Below are 11,145 nucleotides of genomic sequence, written 5' to 3'. Positions count from 1 at the left end.
CAACCTCGCCCCATTCCCACCTCTTCAGCAGCTCTGTCCTGAGTCATTTCAATGTTTTACCTTTTGTTTTTCACAGCTGTCTTTGTATGTCCAGAATGTGATAAACACCTAACCTTTTCAAGGCCTTTTAGATCATATTCATTGGAGCCAAACCATTTAGGTTTATGTTTCAGTTCTGTCCCTATATGACCTTGAGCAAGTAATTTAAGCTCTGTGTGCCTCAGTTTTCACATCCATGAAATGATGCCTGCCTCATGGGACTGTTAGGATGATTACAATAATATATGCAAGACACTCATAAAGTGGCTTTAATAAGTACAAATACATGTTAGTCATTAATATTAGTTATTTTCTATCATGTGGAGGGAGGACTCAATTGAAATATCCAAATAAAATAAGTATCTGTGGGAGATACATGTGATGGGAAAAATGTGTGTGAGAGAGAAATGAGAACAGCAGGACATTTGCTTCCAGAAATTCAAAACAATATAATTTATTAATTATACAGTTAGATATTTGTAATACACACATACATAGGAAATATGAAAGTTATTTAGAGTACCTCCATGATTTTGTGTTGATGCTATTAATTTTTTTAAAATAGTTTAACAAAACCCATCTTGCATTTTTATATTTTAAAATAAAATAATCATATCAAAATCTCAAGCATCTAAAAAGTTGTAAAAACCATGATTCAAGTCAACAATTATGTGTTTTGAGATTTGATGGGTAAACATGATTTCATTTTTCTGTGGAGAATTTACTCTGTTCCTTTCTGGCTTTTTCAAGGTTTTCGAAAGTGATCGTGCCTCTTGGCAGCTGCAACTTACTCTTTTCTGTTTCCAGTATGTTCTCAGCTTCACCTTAAATAAAGTACAGAAATATGCAAGGTGACTAAAAGATCTTTAGTATTTCGTGAAAAAGCCAAAATGCCATATTCCAGTGGCAAGTGGGAACACTATGTGGAGGCATGCCTCTAAATCTCACACTTAAATATTTCACCTGTTGGCCTCAGAGGAAGCCACCGCCCAGGGGAAGGTCATTTTTCCTTTGGGAGGAAAAAGAAATTCTGAAGACAGAGCGAGAGATCAGTCAGAGGCACCTGGATGGCTCAGTCGGTTAAGCCTCTGCCTTTTGCTCAGGTCATCCTGGGATCAAGCCCCACAAAGGGCTCCCTGTTAAGCAGAGGGTCTGCTTCTCCCTCTCCCTCTGCCCCTCCTCCCTGCTTATGTTCTTTTTCCTCTCTTTTAAGTAAATAAATAAATAAACAAGTCTTTGAGAGATCAGATGCCATAGGTTTTACTTGACAGAAGACAGCATTTTAAAATATAGAAAAGAATACCAAGTAATATCTTTTTCCTTGAAGGAACGTCAGGATGATAAGCATTAGTTGTGTTTGGAGGGTTGTAGGATGGAGAAGAAAAATACAGTGTTTGCTGTACTGCCCCTTAATATGTAAGTGACATGAGAGAAAATAAAGCTTAATAAAGCTTTTTATTATTTTTCAGGAATACTAATCTTTTACCTGAAACCAATTGTAAATACCCAAAATAATATTAAATGTTCTTTAGTCCTTATACCTATATACACACAGCATAAGAATTTTTATAAACAATTCCTCTTTAAAGTGACAGCTAGTAATTTCTTAGGCCCAGTTGAATACTAATTAGCAAAATTTTAAAAAATATTGTATACATTGTTGACATTCTATAAACTTTCTTTGGGAATGAAGGCAAATGTTTCTTTTTAAGTACTTCTCTTTAAGCACACCATTAATTTATACTCCAGACTGAATACGCTGGCTGCAATTTTCAAATTATAACATTTCAACCATCTGCAATCATCTTTTTTTTTTTTTTTTTTGCCTCAGTTTTGAATAGAAAGCAAAAATAATTATAAATTATATGTAATTAGACACAGGGCACCTGGGTGTCTCAGTTGGTTAAGCATCTGCCTTTGGCTCAGGTCATGATCCCAGGGGGTCCTGGGATCCAGCCCCACATTGGGCTTGCTCCTTAGTGGAGCCTGCTTCTTCTTCTCCCTCTGCCCGTTCATGCTGTCTCTTGCTCACTCTCTTTCTCAAATAAATAAGTAAGATCCTTTAAAAAATGTAATTAGACAGGAATTTAATGACAGACTAAATAAATGTTCCCATGTGATGGTGCCTCACATATGACAAATTTTCATGTGTTTGCAGAAAGGCTGACAATAAAGTCCATCAAACAAGGACTGTATATCTTGGGTTGGTTTGTCACTAGTTAACAGGGCTAAATGTTATAACCTAAACTTTAAATACTCCAAGTTTCCTGGTAGACTATAAAGTTGTATTTTTTTAAAATAGGAAATTCCTACCTGTCTTTAAAGTTTAAAATTGTATGTTCTGTGGACTCTGGTGCACCTGTAATAAAATTACTTCCCAAATATACAGTCATGATATTACTAGAAGATAAACTTGTTCTCTATTAGTAGTATGTTTAAGTGAATGCTGTGTAATAGACTTGATATTTAATACTGCATATTAATTTTTATGAGGACACTAGAATTCTAATGTCCATATAAGCAATGAGCAGAGTTGAAATCAGACTAATGAATTCTTAAGCAGATGAGTAATATGAAACTGAACAAGTTATTGAAATCAGTTTTAACATTGGTAAATCAGTTGTATAGTAAGTTTCCAGCTTAAAATGGGACTGTACTCCAAAATTTAATCTGTAGATAAGTGTTTTAGAACTCAGAATACATTTTACCATAGTGATAATGCAATAAATCACTTGCTAGGCCACCAGCAAAAATGTTTAGTCCACAGTATAGGTGAACGGTGATAATAGTAGTGCTTGACCCCAACAGACCTTTTAGCAGAGTTTCTGTGTGGAAAATGTATTTCCAACTTCAGTGGGAATTTTTAAGAACATATAATCCTTGTATCTCCCTAGGCCTGGGAAAAAGATGTTCTACTCCCTACTGCAATACCTGCAGAGAAGTCTGCACTTCCTCCTTTCCTGTACCACATCAGTCCCCACAGAGCTTTAGCGACAGTGGTGTACACAGATAGTCCAGGAGAGGAAAGGATGCCAAAAATGAAGGCTTGGGAAAGCACAGTTTCCAATATGCTTTGGGTTGAAGGCTCAAGAAGAAGAGACACAGGGGCCCTCACGAGAGCGTCTTTCTGGTACAGGGCTGGCTTCTGGGGCAGAGGTGCTATTTTCTAGGGCAATAAAAGGGGGAGTTCTGGGAGAGCAGCATGGTGCAGTGATCATTTAACAACCAGCTCTCCAGGGAAACATATGTAATTGCTTCTCGGCCTTTGGCTAAGATCAAATGCAGGAAAAAAATGTATATAAGTTTATTGTGAATATAAGTTTATTATAAATTTTACTTTATAAAACAAATGTAGCACATAATTTATAAAAAATAATAAAATGTTCAATATATTTTATTATTAATTTCACATAGCAAATGGATGGATTCTCATAGAATGTTTTTATTGACTTTTGTTGAACTCTTATATTCATAACTAATCTATAGTTGCAAATGATGAGAGAGTATAATTCCAACACGAATGATGGTTGTTATTTTCATTTACCCTAACAAATAGGAGAGAAATGGAAACAATGACAAATGTTGGAAATTTTTTCTTTGGGAATGATGTAAACAACTTGGATGAATCAGATAATAGTTTTTAAATGTCAGGAGAATATTTCCTCAGTTGTTTATACTATTCACAATGTAATGGCTACTGACACAACAAACATTTAAGCATAATCTGCATTATTAACATTTGCTTCATCACTTCCTTAAATCTAGACTATTGGTTGGCAAGCTTTCTTAAAATGGGCCAGATAGTAAATATTTTAGGTCTGTGGGGCCTTACATCTCTGTTGCAGTCACTCAGCTCTGTCATGGTAATGGAAACACATCCATAGAGAATTCACAAATGAATGGGCATGTCTGTGTTTTAATAAAACTTTACTTTCAAAAACATGTGACCACCCTGCAGGCCACAGTTTGCCGAACCCTGGCCGAGACAGTCAACAAAATGATGTCAGGCCTTGATTTGGTGTTTGCAGATTCCATGGTGTAAATACTCCCACCATGACCAACTTCAGGCTACCAATGGGATGCCACTGAAGTTGGAGTTATATGTGTTCTCTTACTGTGTGTGTATATTGTATCTTTATTTCTACCATACAGATACAATAGATATACTAAGACAGGTATACATAACCAGAGTGCAGATAATAATAGTAAAATAATGAAAAACTGATTAAGTTCTGAGTATTTATTGCCATTGTTAAAAACATAATTTAATATTTTTTGTAATTTATTTAATTATAACTTTAATATAATGTTTAACAATGACTATATTTAATAACCAGCTTACAAATTCCTGAAAATTTGATAAGTCAGTTCTTGTGAGCTGGTATGAGCTGACTCCAGCATATTGCATGAGAGGGAACAGAAATGTTGGTCACTGGTAGCTCTGGGAGTGGGGTCTTGTCAGGATCATAAATCAAGGGGTCATAAGAAGACGATCCTTGAACCAGAAAAAATCAGGAATATATTCTAGTTTATCAAAGACTGACCTTTCATTCTTTGTAGAAGGGTTCCATATCCTAAGTCATACTGGTAGGTGAACACAAAGCTTAATGGAATAATAGGGAAGAGGAAGGCTGGCTTCTTCCTTCTTATTGCTCTGGTTCAAAAACAAAAAGAAAAAATATCAATGACCTATAAATACATATCTGTAAACACAATGAAAAAAAATTACCTTCTTTTTGGAATAATGTCCACCATTTTAGAAGTTACTTAGTTCATTTGAATCATGTATGGAAATAAGGCCTCACCAGATACTGCAGTTCTCAAGGGCAGAATCTATGACTTTTCCCACTTTTATTTGATGTTGATACTCAGATTACTCATTTAAAAAATGGTTAAGTATTGATATCTGTCCTTTAGGGATTATGGAGATCAATTTGCAGAGGCCTTCTTCTGTCTTGGTGTCAACTTATATAATGGAGACAAAGATGGGAGAAATCTGAGAAACTAGAGGTAGAATGAACTATTTCTACCCTGGTTCTACCGTCACTTCCAAGTACTAACCCATAAGGGGTTATTGTGTTTACATATACACCAAAGTCCTATCTTGGCCAACTTGATAGTAATAAGCTAATGTCAAAAACAAAAAAGAAGCAAATTAAGAAAAATTTAAAGTAAATAGCAAACATACCCAGCTGTTAAAGAGATGGCTGCAATGCCAAAAAAAGTTCCAAAATATTTAAGGAATTCCCGAGACCAAGCAATCTGCAAGGCCATTTGTCTTTCTCTCATTTCATTCTGCATCATTAGCTGCCTTTCCAGCTGAGGATGAAACAAATGACAGTCTGGTTACTCATTTTTTCATTCTGAGCACAGAGTTAATAATCTGCTTTTCCAGGGGATTTTCCTTCTTCAATTGCTTTGCTTTGTCTTTTTTTTTTTTTTTTTTTTTAATCTCAGTAAACTTTAACTAAAGTTCCTCTGGATAGCTATCTCCATCATCTTGGCAGTGAAATCTTGGAATGTATGTAGAATGGATGTGATATTCTTCTTCTGTGTCCCAAGGTCTCGAATGCATGTGGCCTGGAGCTTTAATTCAACTCTAAAATATATGTTCAGCCTATTCTGTCACATGTGAGAAAAGATCTATGTGTCTTTAAATGAAGGTACATCTTTCTGATCTTAATTACAACTTGTACTGAAATCATTTTATCCAACTGCAAATTGACATTCATTTGGAGTAGCAGGTCCTTATCATATTATGATATGAGGGGAGAGGGTATTATTCTGAGACATCAGTGGAGATTTTTCTTTGCCACTATTCTCTTGATGCCTCAAGTCTTTTGTTACTTTAGTGAGTGTCTTTCCCTGCATTTGAGCAGAAAGCAGGTATAGCCCAGAACACAGGAGACTGGATTTCTGGATAGATTTTTAGAAAACACACAAGAGAAGCAATAGTCTATTATTTTGAGAAAGACTCTTGAGAAAGAAAATTGTTTTTTAAAGTCTAAAATCTTGGCACTGTGTATCATTAGCAGAACCTAGAGGAGAGCAAGCATAGAATTCGTGATGTAAACCATAGGGTGGGAAGGAATGAGTAGTAACATGACTCAGTTTTCTCTTTTTCCCATCTTTCTACTGTGAGAAGAAACTGGAAGAGGAAAAAGGAGACTTTAGAAAGATGGGGCTTGGTTCCTTGGCTTCTCTTAGGAGTTGAAATTTTGGAGAGTTGTGATGAATTTGGGATTTGGGGATCCCTGGAGAGAAAGCACTTGTGGACCTATCTTCTATCAAGAATTTGGGGAAGGGGCAACTAAAGTAGAGCTGAAATGGTTTCAGTGCAGATCTAAGCTTAGATCAGACCTGAGAGAGGCCACTCCGGCTCCCTCAGCCGCCAAGGGGTGTGGAGAATATCTGCAAGGTTCCCATATCAGCCTGAAGAGGGGAACAGAAGGTGGCTGAGAATTGAAAGCAGGTGGCTTAGCAGGTAGTCACCGAAACCTAGAGCCTGGGGACCCCATAAAAGACACTTCAGTAGAGGCCATAAACCAAGCGCTGGGCAGGAAAAGTGGCTGGATGTCAGAGGATTAGCAGCACCCTGGAGGGCAGAGAGATGGCCAAACCAATCTGAAACATGGTGGAACGCCCACAACAGACCACCTGGCACTACACAGGTTGATCAAACAGAAAATAACTACAGAAGCCTCCTCCAACCAGATGTGCCTTCCCTATGACCATGCCACTTGAGATCACTTGGACTCAAAACTAGATTGGTCCAGGAAAAAATGGACAGAGAAGGGGAGGGAGCCAAGCTGAATTCACAAAGAAGTGTGTTAAGATGAAGTAATTGAGTCACTTTAACTTGTCAAAATTAAATTTGCCCTCAGTAGTAGAAATTGAAGTTTATTTTGGGTTCAGTTAGTGAGTAAATAGTGTTTTTGCATACATGATTATTTAGAATGTGAGATTTATCCTTGTTATATTACTTATTTAAAAAACTTAGATGATAGTTCATAGTATCCCTCCAAAGTGATGTAGAATGCATGAATTAATCATTTGTGCTGTTATCAAACGATAGCTGAATCTAGTCATGACACAGATGAATGTAGGATCAGTGGTTCTGAATCTTACCTGTACATTTGTGAGCATCTAGGGAGCTTTTAAAAATCTCAGTGCCCAGGCCCACATATCAGACCAATGAAACCAGAAGGGACCAATGAAACTGGGATCTGGAATTAGGACCAGTCATTAGTATTTTTTAAAGATTGCCAGGTAATTCCAGTGTACAGCTAAGATTGAGAACCACTGCCTGAAAACTCAAAACCTAGGTTTTTCCCACCAAAAATCACACTGAAATATCAGTTTGAAAACTGAACCTCTTGGAACTCTCAAAAGATTGGGGACAGAAGGCTTTTTAAGGCGGTGGAACTCATCTGTATAGTACTGTCATGGTGGATACCTTGCATTTCTCAGAGCCCTTTAAACTTTACAGCACAGAGTGAACCTCAGTGTTAACCTTAATGGGGCATCCAGGATGGGATTTTGGGACAGAAAAAGGACATCAAGGAAAAAACTCATGAAATTTGAATATGAAGTTTATTTAAAAGTGGTATATCAATGTTAATTTCTTAGTTGTGACAACTGTGCCATAGTAATGTAAGATATTATCTGTAGAGTATACAAGAGGTATTCAAGAACTTTGTCCTCTTTTTCTATAAATCTAAAACTGTTCTAAAATTTAGTTTAAAAAATGGTTATGAACAAATATTATATTCTGGGTCTCTTTTACTGATAAGAATTGAGCCATGTATCTCCATGTATCATAGAGAAATTGTGAAAATCAGCAAGATTATGTATCTGTAACAGACTCTGAGCCTAGAGTTTAAAAAAAAATCTACGCATACCCTTTCCATTGGCAAAAATTTCCTGACGAAAGGTACCACTGAGGTATAATTTTAATTATCAATTAGAGCTTTATTAACTACCACATACTTCATAAAGTTATGCTTAAAAATCATAGGTGTAGATCTAAATACATTTAAAATTCAAATTAATTAACAGGGTGTGCCTGGGTGGCTCAGTCAGTTAAGTGTCTGCCTTCAGCTCAGGTTATGATTCCAGAGTCCTGGGATGGAGCCCCAAGTTGCATCCTGCTCTCTGCTCAGCAGGGAGTCTGCTTCCCCCTCTCCCTCTGCCTATCCTCCTGCATGTGGTCTCTCTCTCTAATAAATAAATAAAATATTATAAAAACCAAATTAGTTAATTTATTACCAAACTTTTTTAGTAGCCTTAAAGGGATAATTATATTGATACAGTTATTAGTTTATCAATAATAGGCATAACATAATTAAGTGTACATTCATTTTTACCCTTCTCCCAATATTGACACTAATGAGAAATAAGAGCAAAAGAGAACATGTACAGTAAGTTTTTTTAGCAGTCTTTAACCAAATTATAAATATAAAATTCTTTATCTATTTTATTTTAATTAATTAATTATTTTTAAAGTAATTTTTAAAGACTTGTTTATAAGAATGTTTAATTATAATTCTGTAGTCATATGCCCAGTAATAATAACTGTCTATATTAATTTTTTTACTCCTTTGTTCATTTATTTATTTCTTTATTGAAAATCAATTAACATATAGTGTATTATTAGTTTCAGGGGTAGAATTTAGTGATTTGTCTCAGTTGCATACAACACCCAGTTCCTATTACATCAAGTGCCCTTCTTAATGCCCATCACCCAGTTATCCCATCCCTCTACCCACCTCCCCTCCAGCAACCCTCAGTTTGTCTCTTAGTTAAGAGTCTCTTATGGTCTGCCTCCTCTGAGTTCATCTTGTTTTATTTTTCCTTCCTTTCCCTTACGTTCATCTGTTTTGTTTCCTAAATTCCACGTATGAGTGAAATCATATGGTATATGTCTTTCTCTGAGTGACTTATTTCACTTAGCATAACACCCTCTAGTTCTATCCATGTGGTTGTAAATGGCAAAATTTCATTCTTTTTGATGGCTAAGTAATATCCCATAGTATGTATATATGACATCTTCATTATCCATTCATTTGTTGATAGACATTTGAGCTCCTTCCATATTTGTGTTATTGTGGACATTGCTAATATAAACATGAGGGTGCATGTGCCCCTTCTTTTCACTGTGTCTGTATCTTTTGGATAAATACCCAGTAGTACAATTGTTGGTTTTTTTAACCCATTTGAGGAATCTCCATACTTTTTTCAAGAGTAGCTACACCAGTTTGCCTTACCACCAACAGAGTAAGAGGGGAGCCCTTTCTCTTTTAACTTATGCATTTCCAAGTAACAGAAAAGTTGTGTTTTTATTTGCTCAATTGGGCAATGTCAAAAAGTATTCTCTGTGTCCTGCCACAAAAGAGATTTATTTTTATCATAAATGAAAATATTTTTTATTTGCCGTTGTTAAATTAGCAGAAACATTATTGATACCCTCTAAACTAAATGCAAAATCATAATCTCAGGTAAGCATAAAATAAACTAAGATTGTTAAAATAAAGCAACTATAATGAAAGCTGTGACAAGTAGATTTATCCTTAATTTGCTCTACAGATATTTTAAATGCTCAATATCCAGTGAGTAGTTTGGAGAGGATCCAGAAGGGGAAATGAGTAATAAGCTTGAGCTTTAAAAAAAAAGAGCAATAATTTTTTATGAATGACTTATGAAAATAACTGAACATAAACAAAATTATAGTAGCATTTAGAAGCTTAAAAGCTTCACTTAAAGCATCTTGTTACACATCTTCCTATAAAGAGTAAACATAATTAAATCCATTTTTACTCCCAGATGTGTGTAAACAGTAAGGTCACCCTAAGTAAAAAATAAAAATGCCAGTTTGGCAAAAACCCACTGTGTTAAGTCATGGATTCCAAATGTATTGACTTTTTCTTTTTTTAAGATTTTATTTATTTATTTGACAGACAGAGATCACAAATAGGCAGAGAGGCAGGCAGAGAGAGAGAAAGGGAAGCAGGCTCCTTGCTGAGCAGAGAGCGGCTCGATCCCAGAACCCTGGGATAATGACCTAAGCCAAGGGCAGAGGCTTTAACCCACTGAGCCACCCAGGTGTCCCTGTATTGACTTTCAGTATCGAAAGATGCTAACAAGATGAGCAGAGGCTGGAAAAGAACAAAAGACTATTGACCTTCTCAACCATTATCTAAAATTCTTTAAAGACCATTCCTAACTGCATCTGCTATAAGCACTAATAACTGAAATTGAAGACAATTTCACAACTTAAATAACAACAACAGTGAGGGTATTTTCTTTTATCCTGGTTTTCCTCATTTTAAAAAGTACTATTTCATAGTTTGATAATTAATGTTCCACTATGTCAGTCCTAACTGTGCACAAAACTAAAACCTCTATTTTATAATACTTAGAACTAAGAATCTTAGAACCAAAACATGCTTCAAAAGATCAAATCAGAAAATCCTTAAGAAACTGCAGGATGCAGGATGCCTCAGTCGGTTAAATGACTACCTTCCTCTCAGGTCATGATCCGGGGTCAAGTCCCACATGGGGCTTCCCACTCAGCAGGGAGTCTCCTTCTCCATCTGACTCCCCCCCCACTTCTTGTACTCTCTCTCTCTCTCTCAAACAAATAAATAAAATCTTTTAAAAGAAAAAGAAATTGTAGTATGCTTATTTCTACTTCACTGTGGCAGCTGATACACTACTACTAACAATGTGGCCCACTAGCAAGGTGTTTGGTGCTGTAGTAGTTAGTTACATCAACTTTCCCATCAAACCCTGTGAGGTCTGTCTATGAGTTGAAGAAAACAGAATCCATTCCAACTAGTAGTTTAAACAAAATGACAATTATTGCAGGGTATGTAGCAGCTTAAGAATTTCTGGGGGAGCCATGAGAGTCAATTTGCCTCCTGTACTATTAGGAACAACAGGAGAAATGCTCTGCTGGAACGTGGGGCTCACCTGGGGTAAACCCACAGCTGCCATCTCCTGTCGTAGATACTATGGACCAAATGCTGAAACTCCACCTCCACATTCCCAGAATACTAGTCACTTCTGCTACAGGGGTAACAAGAAGATCCAGTGTCTTCTCAGAAA

General features: G+C 36.2%; 1 protein-coding gene across 6 annotated transcripts in view; it reads right to left on the bottom strand.

The window, feature by feature from the left end:
• Window positions 1–468: 468 nt before the first annotated feature.
• PLGRKT (plasminogen receptor with a C-terminal lysine) overlaps window positions 469–11,145 on the bottom strand; it is a 49,679-nt gene continuing 39,002 nt past the window's right edge. For 4 of the 6 annotated variants that reach the window (XM_082694346.1, XM_082694345.1, XM_082694343.1 and 1 more), the window contains 3 exons: window positions 5,228–5,358; window positions 4,584–4,693; window positions 469–863 (listed from right to left, as the gene is read on the bottom strand). In XM_082694346.1, the coding sequence (XP_082550472.1) occupies window positions 742–863; window positions 4,584–4,693; window positions 5,228–5,358 (363 nt within the window). In that variant the 3' untranslated portion in view covers window positions 469–741. Of the gene's footprint in view, window positions 864–4,583; window positions 4,694–5,227; window positions 5,359–7,388; window positions 8,259–11,145 lie in introns of those variants that run through there. The other 2 variants (XR_014301573.1, XR_014301574.1) reach the window with 2 other exon arrangements.

The sequence above is a fragment of the Mustela nivalis genome (assembly GCF_964662115.1).
Source record: "Mustela nivalis genome assembly, chromosome: 13".
NCBI lineage: Eukaryota > Metazoa > Chordata > Mammalia > Carnivora > Mustelidae > Mustela > Mustela nivalis.
The sequence above is the reverse complement of the archived record's forward strand: the minus strand, read 5'-3'. Positions and strand labels throughout refer to the sequence as shown.